Raw genomic sequence first — 21,249 nt, forward strand, 5'->3', positions numbered from 1 at the left:
TTGTGTCCAATATTTTGTTTGTGTGCTGTATGACACTTTCCAGCCATGCCGCCTCTGTCCTTCTGATGCTCTCTGTTTATCCTTCCAGGAAGAGATGAGACCTTGACCATTCAAGCTCTCCCTATTTGGTCAATCCAGATTGATTGTCACCAAGTTTTCATGAATCTGTCTGTCTGCGGTGGTCATTGTTGGTATGATGTTGAGTGGAGATTCCTGTGACCAGTGGCTCCCTATGAAATCAGTCTATCCTGGGTCCCTTCATTGATACATATGCCACTTCTGAAACCTACTCCATTAGGGCCGTTATCCATGTTTTGTGTACAGTGTTTCCACCGTAATCCATCGAAATGTTTGTACCATGAATTTTGTCACGATGCGTCGGTGGCTCTGGCCAGTGCAGGACCGGACTGTCCAGAGACAAACGTAAGCCATTTCTCTCCTGAGCACCAGAGATGACAACTGGACAGGATTAGACAACCTTTGACCTCTTAAATCTGAGCTATTTGTGTTATCATTAGGTAGGAAATAGAAGGTATTCAGTTGAATAGGAGTCAACCGTCACAGTGATTTTCTCTGTGTTTTTGAAGGAGAATTGATATTTCATGGACTCATAACAGGCACTAAATTGTTTTGTGCTTAAATAATGTCAGCTTTTCAGCCAGCTAACCAAAGTTGGCAATCACCTATGATGTGCATCGTAGCCAGACCAGCTTCCTGTCCAGCAGATCAGCCTGATGTTTCTGAGGAGGTTTGGATTTGGATTTGTTTCTGAACAAGTTGTGACCTCATTAAGCTTTCAGCTCTTACCTTCCCGGCTGTGGAGGGAAGACACAGGCTGTAGCGGACATGAACCGTCGCCACTAAGCCACTCCTGAGAGGCCTCTATTATACAGGATACCCTGGGAGGAAAACTGCTTGACCTCTGAGCGGTCTGGTGGAAACAGAAGGGGCTTTTTAATCCAACTGGTTCTGGATCAGATGTCTTACTTCCCATAAAACGGCATGTTACTCAAAAAGTCTTGGCAGATGAAGGACACGGATTGTCAAAATGTGATTTTTGAGTAAAATCTCTCTTTATTCATGTGTTTCATGAGTACGGTAATCTCGACCAAGACCTGTGATTTAAGAGCAATCTTATCTCCGATTCCTAAGGTAGAAGTTCCCCTCTGACACAGATCTGAAATCAGCTTTCCCTCCCTGAACAGCATCACTCAAAAAAGGCCAACATATCTTAAAGTCACTAATGTGCCTTTAAGCAGCAGTTCAAGGTGGCTGGCAGACTCCAGATCAGTCGTCTGGCAGGAAACTTTACCTTGGATACCCACAGCCATGTGCTTGTCGATGGCGCCCCCGTGTGGGTGCATGCTGCGAGTGCATCCTGTGTTTGTGTCCTGTGTCTGCCCCCTGAGTGTGCCTGATGCAAGCCTGCAGGCCATGTCGTGTATCTCACACAGAACCGAACGCCATTAATGTTTCAGCGCATGGAGCCGCCCTCTGAGGGAGGGGGCCCGGAAGGACAGGGGGGGCAGGGCCAGAACGGCCTCCCCAGCACCCAGCCGGACAACATCAACAGCATGTGAGTGGACTGGGGAGGGTCGGGGGCTTCGTGTGCACTGCACTGAACTCTGAGACAGAAAACACATAAAAAAGCAAAGTCAAATTCCTTTCAATAGAGTACATACACTACCGATGTATTCACGCTGTGCATGTACTCACATGTCCACAGTGGACATCAGGGCAAGAAGAAGCGTTTTTAAATTTTTCCACTTGATCTGATTTTTACAGGAATTGGTTATTTCTAAAGACAAATTGTCAAGTATAACATCTTCAAATCATTTTCAATAATGAATGCCATATTTGTTTCTCTTAAACTCCTTGCAGAAAGAGGTGGTGCTGCCTTCCACCAGCTCGTCCTGGCTACTTCACCAGAATTTAATGTGTTTGTTTTAGTTTTAATAAATGCATTTTATTTCAAACTCAAATCATTGGCTCCCAAAATTTTCCACAGAGGGAGACTTTATCTGTTTTACATGTGTACATTTGACCACAAAGTGAATCCAGTTGAAAGATCACAAATAAAAAGTTAAATAAAAGTAAAATAGAGATCTCAAGTATGAACACCTGCTGTATAATTAGTGCAGAGTTGGGGTCAGTTTCAATAAAATCAGGAGGCGGAACTTTCAAGTTTAAATTTGTCACCTAATTTCCATAGAAATGTTTATAGTGAAACATCTGTTAGATAATAAATTCAGCTCAAGTCATCACCTGAATGAAAAGTTGAAGGTAAAGAGACACTGCCTGTCATACATACATACAGTATGTTACAGTACATACACACCGTGCATCTCCATGATGTAGTTATTGTCAGTCAATCATGTTGTTTTTGTTTTTGTTTCGTTTTTTTGTATTTCTCTGGTGTCGGAGTGTGTTTGTGTGTGTGTGTGTGTGTGTGTGTGTATGTTTTCCTGTTGTCCATTTCCCGACTCAGCTTTATGTGAAGGTCTGTGGGCAAATGAAATGCCCTTTGGAAGTTGTACACGTTCTGTTTATCAGCGTGAAACTGAGCCAAAGTGGCAAGAATTCACACATCTCTGTGTATGTGCATGTATGACAGAATGCAAAAATATAAATGTATGTGTGTGTTTGTGTGTGTTACTATTTGAAATCCTGTTGCCCTTCTCCCAGTATTCAGAGTAGTTAGGTGATAAAGGGATGCGGAAGTCAGTCAGTCTGCAGCAACACACTGTAGCATACTAACCGTCTTAATACTGAAGTTAGCATGTTACCGCACAAAGTTTAGCGTTAAGCTTGAGGCACAACTGTTGTTTACAAAGTACCACTTAGACGGATGAAAGTTTAGCCAAGAAAGTCTGAGACATCCCAGCAAGGCTCCAGGACAGAAAACAAACCGTTTTGGCTTTTCTTCTGGTCCCTCTCCTTTTGTTAGATGCTACTTTAGGCATCGCTGACAAATCAAAACATCTTAGTATCACAATAATATTCAGAAATATGCTTTGGCGTAATAAAACTCGTCTTTTTTAAGCAGAATACGCAACTTCATTGGTTGAAGATGATGTCTGACTAAGTCGGGTGCGAATTTCTAGTTGAAAAGCTTCTTGATCTGTAATCCAACTGTGTGTGTGTGTGTGTGTGTGTGTGTGTGTGTGTGTGTGTGTGTGTGTGTGTGTGTGTGTGTGTGTGTGTGTGTGTGTGTGTGTGTGTGTGTGTGTGTGTGTGTGTGCGTGCGTGTGTGCGTGCGCGCCAGACCTCCCGAGGGTGGCATGACTGAGAGCCAGTCGTGGGTGACACCCAAACCCCAGGAAATGTTCGAGAAGACGGGGAACTGGAGCCCTGACAGACCGTACCCCGACGACCTCCATGACAACCGCCACAACCCCCAGGTATGATGAGCCCAGACATGACTGTTGTCACCGTGTCAGCCAAAAACCCACCCAGTCCCTCTGCGTAAACCCCGCAGGTTACATACTGGTAGTGTCAGTAACTGGGTGTAATCAGCAAAGACTTCAGTCGTAAGACATTAAACATGCTGATGGTGAACGCTGCTCAGGATTCCTGCTGTTGCAATGCATTTATTGAAAACCTCTCGAAAGCATCACACTTATTACACATTAATAAAACACAACACCATTTTATTTATGGAACAATAATCAAATGCAGAAAACTGCAGTCTCGACCTGCAGAACAATTCTCTTGCAATTCTTTCGGAAGCTATTTAAAGTAGTATAGGAAACATTTCCTTTGCTGTTAAAATGTAAAGCGTGTTGATAATTAACCTATTCGACAACATTTTCAGCCACTGCTGTGCCCACTCTTATATAAAAATTGAGATGATCTAATGTTAACCTATAAATCAAAAATTTTGGAGCTCTTTTAACTTAGAAAGCTCTAAAACTGCTATAGTTTGATGTTAAAAGTAGAACTTTTTAAATCCATTGTTAAGTAGTAAGATGAGTGGCTGAATGGAAAGTAAAACCTCCTTTTTTTGGAGTTTTTTTTTTGCTTCTTAGGGTATTTTATCTCAAAATGTCTTTACTGATTAGATGAGCATCACAAGGATAAAAACATGGGAAATGATCAGACCTAAATTCAGTTTCATATTTCCGACATGAACTGAGATCAGCTGGACCGGTGTCACAGAACTCCACCTTGATGCGCTGTGTTTGAGTGTCCTTCTTGTGAAAATGATGACAGCTGTTAGCTCTTTGTCCACTACGTCATTCCTGGCACCAAGTTCTCAGCAACCTCCAGGAAATAAGTTGAGAGTTTCAACCTTTCCAGGGTTTGAAGTGTTGGATGTTGCTGCTCTTCCTCCAGCAGACAAGACTGCGGTGTCTCTCTGTCCCCTTTTCTTTTTTCAGACCTGCCTATTTTTCTCTATATTTCTCTTTCTTCATCTTCCAGCTCCACATCTCCTGTCTTCTCTTCATCTCACCATCTTCCTGGCCCTCGATTTTTCCTGTTCACTCTTTGACCTCCTCTCAAGTCAGTGGCTTGGAGTTGGTAGATGTGCTTTGTGATCTTCACCTTTTCCCCTTACTTCCGCTTGTCTGTTGGGACGCCTCATCTCTCTATTAAACCTAAGGATGTATATGGATAAGAAATTGTTCAGTGTACTGTTAAGAAAGAAAAGGCTGAAATTTGAAAATCCATTTGCTTTTGAGATATTTTCTGCCCCAGTTTTAGATCCTTGTGCTGGCACTATGATGCCAGAAAAGGTACCAGCGGAGCAGTGTTACCAAAGAAGCTTTTCCCAGAGATCGAGGTTTGGATATTTGCCACAGTCCAGAATGACGCAGGTCCAATTCACAGGTCCAATTCACAGCAGTATTATACATTAACCCCTTAATCAGATGACCGATGCTGTGATATAATGTGGTTTTATTGCTTATAAACTGATCGAATCAATACCCACTTTATCTAAATGTTTCAGACGCTCATTTGTATTTGCAACAGTTAATTTATGCAACTTGTTGTTGCATAAATGGCAACAAAAGAAAACTAATAGGGTAGCTGTATCTTATCTCCTCGTTGACTTTACTTCATGGCCCTCCTTCGGTCAGGCGACGACCTCTCGCCCCTCAGCAGACAGCGGTCACGTCCCCTCTCATTGTCTTTTACAGACTGTAGAGATGAGGGAGATGGGGCGGGACGGGTACTCCGACACTGAGCCCTATCACCCAATGGATGGGCATGGGCGGACCCTCTCCATGCCCCGCCTCTCGGCAGACAACCAAGTGAGCACCTTCATCCCACCATCATCATTATCACTCATCACCATCATCACTCTCCATCATTATACCTGTTAGCTGCAATGACAGTCAAAGTGAATCCAAAAAGTCTTTGCTTGCATCCTAAAAAACTAAAAACAAGTGTGAAATCAACTAAAATCAAATTTTCAAAAAAACAAACATAAGATATTTACCCATATCTTAAAAAAAAAAGCATATTTACTAATTAGTTTTTCTGTGTTTAAACTGTTTGTTTGTTTTAAAATGTCCTATATTTCTTGGTAGGTCCATTTTGCCACAGCAAATGTACAATTAGTATTACTTAATTGTTATATCATTATGCTTTAGAGACATTTATGTTGATTATATACTTGTTTTTTTACTCTAAATAGTTTATTTTATTCATACAGTATTTTTTTTGGCATGTTTACTTAGTATGTACCTTTTTTTTTTTTTTTTTTTTAAATTATCTCGTTCTCTGAACAGGAAACGTGTTTTAGGATGCAACATAAGGGACAGAGACTTCTGCAGATTCACTTTCCTCTGTCTGAATTCCCCAGTATGTCCTCCCTCCCTCCCCCTCCTCCTTCTCCGGTCATCCAACCCTCCCTGCCTCCCTTCCACCCTCCACTCCTCCAGCAGCTGACCCACTGCTGCTCTGCTCCAGGTGATTTCCTCTGTGAGCAACATGAGCTGCATGCAAAGATCTGAGCAGAATGCAAACTGGGTCTGAAGGCTGGACAAGTGTCCTAGATATGTATACAAATATATATCTAAAAGACCTATATGTATAGAATATTTTTCTCTTCCCTATCCCGTTCCCTACTCCATTTCCATTCAATCCTTGGTGTGTCTGTCCTGTGTAAACTGTGGCCAGAGTTAGCGACACTCTTCAGCAGTGAAAATGAGACAATACGAACGACTCATTAGGAGCTATTCATAAGTACGTGGAACATTTAAAAATAAACAAAGCACCTGGTGGACAAACTGGGCAACAGTATAAAAACAAAAGTTACAAAAAATGTTGGATGTCAATTTAATACCTTCTGAAACCCTTCATAGAATGATTACTGTGATCTCAACAGGGTAGAAAGCATCACTGCAGCACCTCAGCTGACACTTCACTGAAGCTTGTATGTGAGAGGGACGGAGAGAGGTGCCGACTGAGCTCAAAACAGATTTGATTTATTCCGATAGGCGCACATTCGACTGAAAGGACTTTGACATGTGAAGTTCTGATTTTGTGCACACTGGCTTTGAAATCTGTTCACCAAATCGTTTCGACCTGAGAGCTTTTCCAGCACTTGAGAATAACAGACGTGAGGCGTTTTCGGACCACAAGAACTATTTCACCTTCCTAAGAACGGTGGGAGGGAGTTCCTCTTTTGTTGTGTTTTCCGCACAGGGGAACTTAGAACCCTTTAAGTTCCTATAACTCTGTATTGTTGTACTTTTTTTTTTAATCTCCTACCCCTGGATAGGTACTTTCCCTGTTACATTGGGAGCTGACGTAACTGCACTGTGATTGGTCGAACTCCGGAGCACAGGCAACCGCCATGTTTAGAACACTGTGTAAACAGTGAGCACGGTGAAGTACGGCCATAAGTGAAGCTGTTTAAAACAGCAGAGGAAAGAGTTACAGCGTGACTTCGATTCGATGAAGAGAAATATCAAAAGTCACTCTGTTCACTTCATGCCACGTCGTTTCAGAGTTCATATTGGCGGTCCGAATGCGAACTGCAAAAGGCCTGAGAAACCTATTTAGTTCTGGGGTAGCTCCTCTCAAGAACGCCCGTAGAACTGTTTGGTCCGAAAACGCCTACGATTCATAACAATTTTTGGCTTTACGACACGTTACAGATGATAACCACATCTTCTTTGCCAATAACCTCCAAGAGGCCAGAATCTGATAGGATGATGCAATAAACTTGACAATTATTTTCTTAAAAAAAAAAAAAAAAAAAAAAAAAGTGTTGAAATTGCATATATTTCAATGCATTTTCCATGCAGGACTTGTGGACTGGAAGCCTCTGGCTGCAGTTACACACACTCACATGCACTCTCGCATGGCCATACTCCAACATGTCACTGCATCGAGTCATGTTGCTCTCACTTTGGTATGTTGGTTACTTCATGAAGTGTTTCCGTATGAGCGAGTAAACAGCAGGAGAGTCCACAAGACGATTTTGGTGTCAGTCTCATTTTTGGTAATTTGTAGTATTTAAAGTTTTGTAACTTAGCCACAATATTTAGAAAAATGATGACTAAGGTCAACTGTGCAGCTTGTACAGTTTTGCTTTGGTTGGTGTGGACAGTCAGTGACAGTCTAAAGAGATGTGACGCTAGTTGGTCAATGTTATAACATTATTCAGGGCTGATATTAACTTGTTATAATATTAAAACTGGCAGTTACCCTCATACTGTAGTTCCAATATGAGTGAACACAGAGTCAACACAAGAAAAAACATTGAATCTTCAAATCCAGACAAAAGTTACAATAACTTTGTCTTGTTTTTTTTCAAATAAAAGCAGACAATCAGGTCTTATTACTGGCAGCAGTCCTGGGAAACACAGTGAAAGTTTTAGGACTAAAAGATACTATTTTTAAATAATTCAAAGTGCTACTATATTTAACATAATGAATGCCGCCGTGTAAAAAAAATATCCTGTGTGTGTATCTGTTTATGTGTGTGTGTTGCATAGACTATCCGTGCGTGTCTGTTTCCTGTTACTTACTGTCTTCTAACACTGCTCTGCCTTACAGAGAGCTCATGCTGTTTCGGTAAGTGTGTATATGAATGTGTGTGTGTGTGTGTGTGTGTGTGTGTGTGTGTGTGTGTGTGTGTGTGTGTGTGTGTGTGTGTGTGTGTGTGTGTGTGTGTGTGTGTGTGTGTGTGTATGCGCTTCTATTGTCCTGTGTCCTCTCTCGCTCACCGGCACACACACCTCGCTCTCATGTGTGCGCCCTGGCCTTCTTTATATTAACTAGGTTCTCTCTCTCTCTCTCTCTCTCTCTCCTGTCTCCGCCCCTCTCCTCCCTCATCACTTATTTTCTACCTCCTTTTTTTACAACTCTTCTCCTTTTTTCTGTTTTATATGTCCTACATCTCTCTCATCCCTCTTCTAATATTTTACCCTTCATCATCATACTTCTCTTCCTCCTTTCTCTGCCTTTGTTTCACATTCCTTGGATCAATTTATTTGTTTGTATCTCTGTCCTTTACCTCTTTTCTCTTCCGGTCCTGGCGCCTGTGCTACGTTGGGCCTATGCTCTTTGTGCGCATTTGTGTGTGTGTGTGTGTGTGTGTGTGTGTGTGTGTGTGTGTGTGTGTGTGTGTGTGTGTGTGTGTGTGTGTGTGTGTGTGTGTGTGTGTGTGTGTGTGTGTGTGTGTGTGTGTGTGTGTGTGTGTGTGTGTGTGTGTGCGCGTGCTACACTGCTCTGCTCTACGTATCATCTCTGTGTTTGCCTGCTCTGCAGCGGAGGAGACACAGGCCTCGCGGAAATAACCTCAGTGTATGTACCGCTCTCTCTATCTCTGTCTATCTCCCCTCCCACTCCATCCTTCTGGCTCTCTGGCAGTTTTCAAACTGGATCTGCACCAAATTGCAGTTGGCAATTCGTTGTTTTGCCTCGACTGGGGTGCCATATGGGTGGGACGGTTCACCATCTGACTTTCTGACCGTTCCTCAAAATGTTCCTGCACTCTGACAACATTCAGTATCACAGGAACTATGTGGACAACTTACAGGTCCAAGTCCTCAAAGTTCTCAGAATACCAAAACACATGTCCGACTGACTACATGTAGAATTGTAGAACTCACCGGCGGTTCCTGTGATTTCTGGTTTTATCTAAACATTATCTGTATTTTCGTATTTTCAGTCGTAACTCTCTTTCTATGCTCTTTCACCTGTGCCAACGACAGTATGTTCACTAAACGGTGACCCAGTTCAGTGATAAGTCAACACAGATATAGTTTCCTGACAAAAAGAGTACTGTAACTGCTGCTCATCCAGAGTGTTTGAAATCCATTTAACACCTTATAAACTTGTTTTCGCTCAGTTTTTACAGCGTGCTTTGTTAAAATCATTGCATGGAACAAACGTCCATATTTTGTTTGGGCACTTTCCTTTGCATCAGGTATTGGATCAGAACAACTTTTTTTTATTTTGTACAGTCTCATGAAACTTTGCAGTTTCATGAGACTTTGCAGCCCACCTGGTGCTCCAAGCTCCAATCAATCAGCTGCGACGTTATTGTCACTGTTCAGATCTACTTTGATAACTGCTCCGTTTCCTCTCTTCTGATCCTGTCAGCTTTTCTTTGAACTCTCTGAGTCTCTCTCTTTCTTTCCCTCCTCTCTTTCTGTCTCTCCGGTGTTTGCTCATGTTGAGGTCGCCCTGCTCTCCATTGTTTGTTCTCCGTGACAACTTTTCCAGAAGTTCCGCTCGTATGCAGCGTCTGTGTGTGTTCCTCTGTGTGTGTGTGCATTACATGTGCATTTGAATCCGTTGCATCACTGCAGACCGGGTCAACAGTGTATGACAAAAGCATGGACTGCCCTGATATGCGACTGTTGGCCTGTATCGGGGATCGGCAGCGTGCCAGCATGTCATTGGTCATGCATGACGTGGAAGAGTCTCACAGTGGCTGTGAGAGGAAGTGACGCTCCAACAAAGGAACACGTTGCTTTATCAATGACTGTTATTCAGTAACTTGAAAGGAGGAGTGCAGGTTGTACAGAGGAGAGTGAGGGGTTCATGAAGTATTCAGCACTTCTGTCTGTCTACCAGATGACATCATTGTTTGTCGCTTTTCAATGAAAAACGTACAACTAGGGATGTTACACAGAAATAGATTCAGTCAACAGCTTATTCGGACACGGACCATCAGGATCATTCCGTGACTGTGATGTTATGACTATCTGGGTGAAAATGATCATTAGAGATGCACGATAATATCGGCATGTCATCAGTATCAGTCTGTAAAAATTTATATTTAAAATGAAATATCAGCCTCGGGCCCAAATGACCGATATGACAGGCCGATGAAATGACCCTTTAATTATGCCTAAGTGCTTAATGATGCCGGCTAAACTGGTTCAACACCATGTCCCCTGTGTGAGGTTGTTCTTGTGTGTCTTTTGCAGAGCGTCAAAGAGAGTGCAACGATATGTCTGTGGTGTGGAGGTTTTTCAAAGTGTCTAAAACAGACAGCAAAGTTGCTCTAAGTGATGATTGATCAGTGTTGTTCGTGCAAGGGTTAGCCACATCACGTTCCTTCAAGACTACAAATCTAAGTGTGCTTCCTAAGAACCGTCGTCGTGATCATTACGCAAATTTGTAAAGAACAAAAATAATATGTGCATATATCAACATCCGCTATCGGCAAAAAGAGATGGAAAATATTGGCATACTGGATATCAGCAAAGAAGTCCCTAGATAACTATTTTATTTCTTACTTCTGATATAAAAGAAAGATTGACCAAACTATTTCAGGTCGATTTGTGTTTTTCTCTCTTCTGTATTGTAATCCAGTTTAATCCCCAAATATACCTGATTTATATACAGGATACCTGAACAGCTACTATTTATATGATAGGGGAGTACAAAAGACACAGCTGTGTGTCCCAAAAACCTGAATTATTAGTATTAATATTAGTACAAGTAATAATTATAACATCCCTCCTCCAAACTGTAACATTTTAACTTGTTTACACTTGCTTTTGTTTTGAGTTTTTTCAGTTACTTATGCATTTTGAATTAATTTACTTTTCTGAAATGTGCTCTGAGATGAAGCTTGAAATGAACATGGTCAGAGTCAAACAGCTCTGACTGAAAACATCTCAGCAGAAATACGATGACTGAAGCTAAACCGTGCTGGCAATGATCTTTCTAACGACCCAAAAATGCAAAATTGAATAGAAATCAATCTCATTGATATTTAACTGTATTTATTAAGTCATTACTGACAAAATGTTTGATTTTGAAATGTTGTTACATCCTCTCTAACAACACATGGAGCAATGTTGTTCCAAAACAGACCCCGAGAACATGTGTGAAGTCCTTTTCGTGTGTGTGTTTGTGTGTGTGTGTGTGTGTGTGTGTGTGTGTGTGTGTGTGTGTGTGTGTGTGTGTGTGTGTGTGTGTGTGTGTGTGTGTGTGTGTGTGTGTGTGTGTGTGTGTGTGTGTGTGTGTGTGTGTGTGTGAGCAGATGAAGTGTATGCACATGTTTAGAACAGCTGGCTACCCAGAGGACGTGCATGGCTTGTGTTAGGCTGCTCACAGAGTGGACAGACGGCTGTCTGTCTGTGTTTGTGTGGTGAAGCTCCTATGAGGACGGTGTATCCTCTCGTGTTTGTCTTTGTGCGGCCTGCTGCTTGCAGACGGACATGTGCTTTATCATGAAGGTGATGTGAAGCTTTGTGGGGGTTCACCGTGTCAGCAGGATCCTGTCCTGGTCAGAAGAGCCTGACGGTGAACCCAGCGAGAAGATCACACAGGACTGGTTCCAGTAGAAATATTATATCTTAAATTTCAACTAGAGTTGCTTCCTTTCCGTGACTAGCTCTGATTCATTGAATTTATGTATTATTGTTTTAGAATTGTACTGATGCGGTAGCAAAGCTATATATTTACATTATATATCACATACTGTATATATATATATATATATATACAGCATATACAATAGTTTTCCTCTTTCCCACAATCCCACGTTTCACCTGATACTTTGACTATCAAAAGGAAATAAAAACACCTCTTTGTCCTCATGTCACCCACAATGAACAAATTTAATGACTTAGGCCCAGTTTACTGGTGGAAATCATGTCGTTGAACGTGACTTTGATATCCATGTTCAAACCCTCACTCACATTAAAACCTTAGATAACTTTAAATAACGATTTTGTTTCGAACGGAGAGTCAGATTGTGTGATTTTCCTGTTGGGTTCATGCAAAGCTTTTGATCAGGTCCTAAGGTTATGGAATGATGGTTCGTCATGTCCACGTGGTGTCCTTATTTGATTTACATCATACTTCGGAAACATTATATCTATTTATAAGCAGCCTTTGGAAACATAACAAAGCCCAAACCTGGCTTTGTTTTTGATAAAAAAATTTGATCAGCATCCTTGATGTTCTTTTCATATTAGCAGCCAAATACTAGTAGTGACATCAGCTCCACACCAATGAGATGTAATTCTCGTTAATGATCAGGATTAAGATTGTATTGGTCTCTCCAATCTACTTTATATTCTTAGTGGTCTACAGTATGCCATTTTAAAACATTGGTATTTACTAGAAGTTACAAAAATGATAATTTGGTATTATTACAATACAGTGGGAAGTGACAGTAGTAGTTGTAGGAGGAGGAAGAGGGGGAGGAGAAGTGGTGGTGTTTCTGAAGATATAGCCAACTGACTTTGGCATGAAAACCTATCCGGCTTTGCAACCTGAGTATGATGTAAATGAAATATGGCTGCCATGAGGAAAAGCCCATTCGGCTCCTCTGCCTTGTGCATGCGAGGCATGGTTTTATAGCCCTCCTTCATGCTTGTAGTCTGTCTCTGCCCTTTTCTTCTCTCCCTGTCAGTTCCCTGTTTTATCTCTGTCTGTTTCATTCCTCCATGTTTTGGTGAAGAAACATGGCATCACATGCTATGGACTTATCTAAGGCTTAGAAGTTATGAACTCTAGGTGCTATGGGTCGAGCTACATGAATGCCAATACTGTACGCTGATGTACTGTAGGATTTAAGATGGCTCCAATAGTATCCAGTGTCTTCAGATCAGATGGGTGTACGTCACCACACAGGACAACACCAGAGCAAAACATTTATATTAACAAAAACATACAACCTTTGAAAACCTGAAGTGTCCTGGTGTTAAACCCCCACCCACCTAAACCAAGAGTGTTTGGTTCTGCTGTTTGACTTCAGTATTTTCATTCAGTCATTTAGTAATCACATATATCCACATGCAGATAGACGTTGAATTCAGTGTGCAGCTCTGTGTTTGTATGATACACTCAGTAAAAGTCAGTGAAGTGAACGTCGTCCTTTTGACAGACAAAAATGGACTCCAGCTGTCAGGATGCATTAAATCTCACTTCTTTTCTCCTCTCTTTCTTTCTCTCCCCCCGCTGTTGTTCATCTCTTTTCTCCCTCTCTCTTCGTCTCATCACTTCCTCTCCGACCTTTTGCTTTCCCTATCCTTTTTCTGTATTTCCTTCTGTGCTGTTTCCTTTGTCCTCACAGACCATCACTGACACCAGCCCGATGCGGCGCTCCACCTCCAGCCTGGTCCACGGGCGAACGGGCCGGGGCGTGAGGCTGGACGACTACTCCCTGGAGAGGGTGGTGTCTGAGGAGGGGAGACACGGAGGAGGACGCCGGCACAGGGACAGAAGTCACCGCACCTCGCAGCGCTCCCTGACCAGATACACCGACGCAGACACGGGTGAGTCACTCATCACGGTTATCTACCGTTTGCTTCCTTTGATGCCTACCTCACATCGGACTGTCATCTGCACATCTTAAAGGTTTACAGCTGTAAAACCCACACGTGTCTCCGGTGCTCAGCTTACTTACAGTAAGAGTTACAGCAGGAAAGTCATGAATGTAGATTTTAGACCAGTGTTCTGGCAGGAGGGCAATGTTTGTTGTTCTGTCTATTCAGCACGTTGGACCAGTGTGTAGTCTGAACAACTGGTAGAGGGATTGTTACGACAGTCAGTCACGTGTGTAACACTTAAATTCATGACAAGATCCCTTGAAGTGTAACATTTCAAACACACTATATTATTTTAACGTGTCGTAAAGGGAGTTTTTTTTCCCTCCCCCAGACGCTCACAAGGGAGTTTTTGAATTGCAGTGAGGTTTCAAGCTCACTGTGTAAAGTACCCTGAGATGACTTATTGTATGCTGTGATTTGGTTCCGTATACATAAAACTGAAATGAAATTGAAACATTAGTGTTAGCGTGTTAAGAGGCCACCATTTCTATTAGTATGTGGCATTTTAATATCACATGTTAAATGGAATGTATATCATATTTACCATGGAACAGCTGTATGAGGATTAAACCAAGGAAATGCTAAACTTCAGCATGTTATCAAGAAAACTGTATATAAAAGGGGATGTTGACTCCGGGTGTGAAATGTGAAGCCAGTGCAGAAGTGCGATACCATTGAGGGCCACTAGGGGGTGGCTACAAAAAAACAAACCTCCATGGCTTCATGAACCCCCTTTCAAAAAGCGTCAACTTCTCTCACGAAACACAAAGTCAAATAATTTTCCTCTACAAGTCATAATGCTGTAATTACCTAAATTCACCTGGTTTGATTGACATGCCTGAGGTGCAGTCAGGTTGCTGGTGTAGGTGGGCTGCAATAGTATTGTTGAGTTCTCAGTCAGATTCTGTGCAGCTCCACTCTCTCATCCAAATATGGTCACTTCTAGCTCCAAAAGAGCAAGATGGCACAGCAGCTTGCATTGTTGTCTGCAATATAATGTCTGACAGTATCACTGACAGTTTTTAAATTCTACCTCATTCTGGCCCTTGAAGAAATGAAGGTACACCGCAGGATAAGAAATGATGGAGCAGTGCTGCTTTACAGCTTGATCAAGAGTAACTCAAAAGCAGTTGTTGAGGACATTAAGAACAATCTGTGCATTTATTAAAGTAAGAGAACAGCACATTCCCAGATCATCATATTCAATGAATTCTCTGCGTGTCCAGTCTTGACACGAAGAAGTCCTTGAAAAGAACATTGTGCGGGCAGATAGCTCACTTCAGCTCTAATTGCAAGTGCAAATTGCATGCTTGAGCTGTAAAACTAATTCAACAAGGCTGACACAGTTCAACTCCAAAACCCTTTTATAATTGGAGAGCTCTCTAATCTGATGAAGAATCCTCCGCTCTGCTACACTACATGGACTCTGAAATTACTTTGTTGTGCTCTGCGTTTGACTGCACAGCTGCAGTGGATTTCTGTCTGGACATTTGTATGACATGTTGTAATCTTTATTTGTGTTTCTCCCCTTGGGAAGTTCGTGTCATGATTGGTTTTGTGTTTGCACGTGTAAACTGGAACATCTTGTTGCAAGGCCTGGGCACAGACCTCAGCACCACCACTCAGTCAGGCGACCTGCCACCCAAGGAGCGCGAGCGGGACCGCGGCCGGACCAAGGACCGCCGTCACCACCACCACCACCACCATCATCACAGCTCCATGGACAAGGAGCACTACGGCCCCGACCGCCACGAATACTCCCACAGGCATCCCCACGACCGCCACTGGTCCCGGTCGCCCAGCGAGGGGCCCGATGGACGAGGTCACAGACAGGTGGGCTTCAAAGACTCCAAGGTCGATGTCATGAGTCATAAAATATGAGGGACAGTTTCTTATTACTGCCTTATACCGGTTTTATGGTCTGTCTTAATTTCTATTTGTTGACTGGCTTGTATAAAATATTTGACTTGATGCAGGTTGGTTCTATTGTCACTGGATACTGACAATGGTACTTTACATCATACTATTACACTGAAGGTGGTAGTCACAGTGCAGTAAGCTTCTGTAGCTTTAATAGGTGTTATAGGTATCCTGTAATCATGAGCTGAGCACAGAGGTAAATTATTTATAAAGAAACCCTCAATGTGATCTTTAACCTGTCTTTTACTCCCACCTCAGGGACTGTGTGTTTATTCAGTAAGAGTTCACACAGAGTTATTTCCATACTCCTACTTATGGATATCAATCTCTCTTTTTTGTGTTACGCTTTTTTCTTTGTCACTGTTTCTCTCTCTGTCCATTTTTCTTCGATGTGACGTATTTGCTTCTTGATGTCAATATTTTGCTTCATCACTGTGTTTTTGGATGGTTTTCAATGGTGTTTCTCTATCAATCTCTCCTTCTCTCTCTCTCTCTCTCTCACCACTCTGCTCTACTCTGGCCTCTGTTGTTGTTGTTGTTGTGGTGCGTTTTGATTTTCCTTGTTTACATTTTGCTGTAGGGCAGTAGTTCGGTGAGCGGCAGCCCGGTCCCCTCCACCTCGGGGACCAGCACTCCACGGAGAGGCCGTCGCCAGCTGCCTCAGACCCCTGCTGTCCCGCGTCCACATGTCACCTACTCCCCCGCTGTCCGCAAGCCCAGCTATGGCCCCCCGGGGCCGGGCCGCCTGCGCTCGCCCTCCCCCCGACACTTCTCCCCACCAGACCACGAAAGAGGCTACCACAACCGGCCCCCGTCACGCCACCCCTCTCCCCACCACGGGGGATCCTCGTCCCGACATGGATCGCCGCGCTCCCCTAGGCACCAGTCCCCACGCTCACCCCTCCACGGCTCGCCTCGGTCCCCTCACCGAGGCCGCTGGAGCGGGCCTCCGCCTGGGGACAGCCTGGAGGGTGAAGGGCCCTTCTACGAGAGAGATTATGAGTATGAGCGGCACCACGAGCCTCCTGCCTACGAGCAGAGCCTCTCCCACGGCAACCCACACCCACACGGAGGAAATCCTCAACCACACCCACGCTCCCCCAGGACTGCCCACCACGGGCCCCCTCCGCCCCCACACCCGCATCCACGTAGGGTACCCAATGGCTACCGCTCATCCTCGCCTTCCCCACATCGACGGGGACCACCAGGGGCGCCGACCCCCCACCCGCACCACCGACCCCCCCATGCCAGAGGGCCCCGCAAGGGCCTGCATGAACCTTATAGTGAGACGGACGAGGATGACTGGTGCTAGCAACCACAGAGAGCAAAGGATAACGGCAGGAGAGGAGAAGAACAGCAACCTCCGGTGCTCTGACATTGGATATGAGACTTTTAATGAAGCGGTGGTGGTGAAAATGTTGGGAGGAGTTGGAACCCTTGGATGCCGTCTACCTTCACCCCTCAGACTCTAAATCAGAGGTGGGGGCGGGGGGTGGGGGGGGGGGCAGGTGTGAAGGTGCTGCGAATAGCTTTTTACACATTTTGTGTAAGACTCAAATCAGTGACAGAGCAGCACGTGAATAAAAGGAAAAAGAGACCGCCAAGACATCGAAGACGAGGCCCGGGCACAGTTGACCTCTGACCTCTCCGTCTCAGAACTGCACTCCCCAGAGTCTGCCCTGATCTTCAAGGCCAGGCTGTCGGGGGAACAGAGAGGGGTGGGAAAAGAAAGCAAGGGAGGAGCATGAGGTTATAGGAATGGGCTGTGATGAGCACTTCTCCCAGACTGACGCCCGATTGCTTCGATTTGTTAGATGTGTGCTATCTGGCCAGACGACTACTGTAAAAGCCTGAAAACGAGCTGGAACACAGAGTCCACTACTTTGACTCTGCTCCTAGACAGTTATGTTTAAAGAAAAATAAATTAATAAAAGCCAGGACCCCCTAACCCTTACATGCCAAGCTATGCCTCCAGAAAATCAAACTTGAACAATGAAGAACACAATGAAACTTTACATGAGATACAATGAAAAGAAAAAAAGGGAGAACAACCACTTTATCTTTAACCTTTTTCCTTTCCAAGGGACAGAACCAGGAAGCTCCGCCTATACTGCAAAAACCAGCCAATCACAGCGCTGGCTGATATTTGATGAGTTTTATCATCTCTGTTTACTGTTAAGGACTCACTTAATGCTGATGGAACTGCTGTGACATCACTTCCTGTCCAGCTGGCGGTGGTAGACGAGGAGGGTGAGGCACAGTGTGGGCTCACTTCCTGTTCGAGTGCGCTTGAGGGGTGGGCTCAGGTAACTGGAGAAGGGAGTCGGACACTTTGTCAAGCCCCTTCCTCCTCTGTTACTCGACCCGGTGCACGGCGAAGGATGACCTGACAGGAAATGACATCACACGGTTGAATAGGGCGGAGGACAGGAAAGGAGGGATGGGAAAAAAGACTAATTTCTTCAGTATTTCTTCTATCGATTACTTCTCCTTCTTGTTCTTCTTCGGACATTGGAGCTTGGTTCTTCTGTTGCATTCGCTCAGCCTCCTTTGATCTTTTTCGGAGTCCAAAATTTGATGGAAACCTGCATGATTGATTAAACACATACTAGAGAGGAGATTGAACTGGTGTGGGTGGGACCTGGGGGCTTTATAGGAAACTTTGCATTTAGGCTTACAAAAGGAGTTCTCTTCTTTCAGACGCTCTCTCTTCCTCTTACATCTCAAACGTAATTTTTTTTTTTGGTTCCTTTTTACGCAGTTGACAGTCGGCTATTTTATTTGTCTCGTTTTCTGCCGAAAGCTGCGGTTCTACAAACTGTTTAAAGACGAGAAACACTGCAGGACCACATGGAGGTTTTTCTGTTTTGCTTGAGAAAGAGGAGGCAGAAAGAGCAGAGAGAAGCGAACCTCTTCCACCTTCATTTATTATTGTTAATGATGACAGTCTTATGAATAATGATATCAATGTCAATGCAAAATGATGGTGACAATGGTGATGATATACTGGTGATGACTGATTGATTGATAGAACTGTTTGCTGTAGATTTGTTGTCATGGTATTTGGAGCTCAAGTATGCTATGTCCATCTTGTTTACATCAGTTCTGTTTTTTACCCCCCGTTCAACGACGTTTACTGCGTTCCTGATGCCTTCCTGCAACGTTTCGGGGCAACGACGGCTTGGGAACATTCACTTAGCAGCATTGCGTGTTGTAACGCAACTCTTAGTATACAGTCTCTCTCCAGAACGGTGGCGGTGGAGGTCGGGGGAGTCGAAGTATCTGACCTGCAATGATTCATGGGGTCAGTACTCAACCCAAAGATCAATGATTCAGTTTCAGAGCACGGAGGGTAGAACGGTTTATTGAGAGAGTGAAAGACTTTTCAGTGACGCCAGTTTTACAGAGTTTAAAGTTCTACTGAGGTAGAGTTCTCCCACATGCAGCCAAAAAGAAAACGGTAAATCTCAAGCTTTTCCCTCTGTTTGGCTCTGTAGTTTTGGAGTGAGATCAGTTGCCGGCAATGACAGCACAGTATCGGTGGTACAGTGTTGGTGTCAGTCAGTATTACACAGTGTTCTCTTTTTTGCCACCAGGGGTGAGTTCTCGGCATACATTGTTCACCCTGCCCCCCCCCCCCTCCTCCTCCTCCTCCTCCCCTGCAGGACGGCCTCTGGGCCACATCCCAGCTTCTGGACCTGGAGTGAAACCTCCTTTCTCTCCTATCTTTGTAAGAAATACAGCTCAAGTCCGTGTCCGGAAACACGGATGTGGCCCGGTCTGTCCGTTTGTCAGCCTGTCCCTCTGTCTGCCTGTCAGTGCCAGTGCTGACCACCCCCACCCCTTCCCCTCAAACCCCTTCTCTCAGGTCTGGATAACCAGAGAACAGTCACCAAACCACCCCGGTCCAGTCATGTGAGGTTGTAGCAAAGCTGAAACCCTCTCTGCCAAAAGCCACTTTCAGTATCCACCAACCTCTCTTTCCTCATCTCTTTTTTTTTTTTCTGTCCATTTGCGTTGACATCTGTAATTTCAGTTTGCCAGAGAACGACACCGAAGACGTTACGGGACAGGAACACTTAGGACTAATAATTTCATCCTTATTGTTATGAGGGACAACAATTATTGAGTATTCAATAACTCTAGGACAAAATGATAAAGCATAGATAATATATAGTTGATCGCTTACAGATAAATCTAGATATAATAACGTAGAAGTAGTTATAAATAACAGACAGAGTATAATAAGAGTTTCAGATATTTATTTTGCATACCGATCACGCTCACGACACGGCCAAGAATCAAGCTACCCTCGAAACCTCGAGCTGTTTTCTTTGCACTCGCAAAAGCCAGAAAACAAACCCCAGTCCACGTGTTTTGACTCTATGCAGCCCTCATCAGCATCCTCATCCAATTATTTCAGAGGAGGAACTGCAGTGCTGTGGTACTGTCGAACGGATCCATGAAACAGGAACCCGCAGATCTGAGAAACTAATGTGAAGATCGACACCACTTTTGCACACGTCACTCGACATCACACCCGCGGTCTAATGCCCTTTCTTTCACGCACCTCTGTCGCTGTCTTTTTCCTCCAGCTGATCCCTTTTCCCTCCACAGACTTCTATTCTCTCCAGAGATGTTTTGCCTCCAGGCCTAGTAGTTGAGCATAGCATAGAGAAGATGGTGATAGCGGGGGGTTGTTTTTGTTGATTGTTTATTTGGCGGGAGTGATGGGGCGCATACCTGAAACCCCTCTGTCCTCACCTTCCATCAAGAGAGGTTACGGCAGGTGGGGAGTCCTCCCCGAAGCCCCCTACAGAGCCACAGTGCCTTCTGTATCCGAGTCACATTCGTCACCCCCAGTCTCCTTCCCCATAATCACTCTCCGCCTCCCCCCTCTTTCCCCTCTGTAGTCGATGAGATCACCCACACTACGCCTTAAAAGTCGAGTCCCACCGGCTCCCATGCTGGCATAGAAACAGGGAGAGTGGTGATTTTGAGACTGGGCCACGGTTAGGAAATAGTCAAGAGGCTAGACTCGATGCAGGGAAATCAATATCGCATCCGGGATGGGCTAAACTGTTTAACACTCCCATAGATTTTTGTAAAAGTTGCCAAAAATCATAAAAGATCCACCCAGTTTGAATCAGAGCCTCGTGGTTTGGACTTTAAAGACCCAAACGCTCATCAGTTCCGGATCCTGCTAGCTGGCTAGCCCTCTAGGCGTTGGCGTGGTGCCATTTTGTGTCCATCCCAGAGATGTCCTGGGTCCAGTTTCAGGCGGTGTAGTGAGAGGTTTACAGAGGTGCAAAGCAGTTTGCTTATTTCTCAGGTCCCTCTAGAGTTAGGTAGCTAGGTAGTTAGACAACGTAGGGAAGAGTCAGCTGTGGAACAAGCGGGCCTTGGATTGAGTTATTGTATGGTTTTACCTGGCATGGCGTCAGACGTAATGTTGACCCCACTCCTCTCCTTTCACTAACCCGCATCACACACTCGGACCCCTCACCTCCCCATCGACATGCCGACGCTCCAACGCTCAACACCGAGCGTGTTGACAGACAGGCAGGAA

At 44.3% G+C, this 21,249-nt stretch overlaps 1 protein-coding gene across 12 annotated transcripts in view; it reads left to right on the forward strand.

Annotated features, from left to right (window-relative positions):
* cacna1ab (calcium channel, voltage-dependent, P/Q type, alpha 1A subunit, b) overlaps positions 1 to 21,249 on the forward strand; it is a 103,693-nt gene that overhangs the window by 81,721 nt on the left and 723 nt on the right. For 3 of the 12 annotated variants that reach the window (XM_069689489.1, XM_069689491.1, XM_069689490.1), the window contains exons 41-48: positions 1,455 to 1,576; positions 3,266 to 3,401; positions 5,142 to 5,255; positions 8,014 to 8,031; positions 8,728 to 8,763; positions 13,505 to 13,706; positions 15,355 to 15,593; positions 16,261 to 21,249. The exon at positions 16,261 to 21,249 is cut by the window's right edge and continues 673 nt beyond it. In XM_069689489.1, coding sequence (XP_069545590.1) covers positions 1,455 to 1,576; positions 3,266 to 3,401; positions 5,142 to 5,255; positions 8,014 to 8,031; positions 8,728 to 8,763; positions 13,505 to 13,706; positions 15,355 to 15,593; positions 16,261 to 16,992 — 1,599 coding nt within the window. In that variant the 3' untranslated portion in view covers positions 16,993 to 21,249. Of the gene's footprint in view, positions 1 to 1,454; positions 1,577 to 1,881; positions 1,983 to 3,265; positions 3,402 to 5,141; positions 5,256 to 8,013; positions 8,032 to 8,727; positions 8,764 to 13,504; positions 13,707 to 15,354; positions 15,594 to 16,260 lie in introns of those variants that run through there. The other 9 variants (XM_069689492.1, XM_069689493.1, XM_069689499.1 and 6 more) reach the window with 9 other exon arrangements.

This window comes from Brachyistius frenatus, unplaced genomic scaffold (assembly GCF_029030835.1).
Source record: "Brachyistius frenatus isolate BFR_SWC_R1_liver_20210118 unplaced genomic scaffold, ASM2903083v1 Contig_7, whole genome shotgun sequence".
Taxonomy (NCBI): Eukaryota; Metazoa; Chordata; class Actinopteri; family Embiotocidae; genus Brachyistius; species Brachyistius frenatus.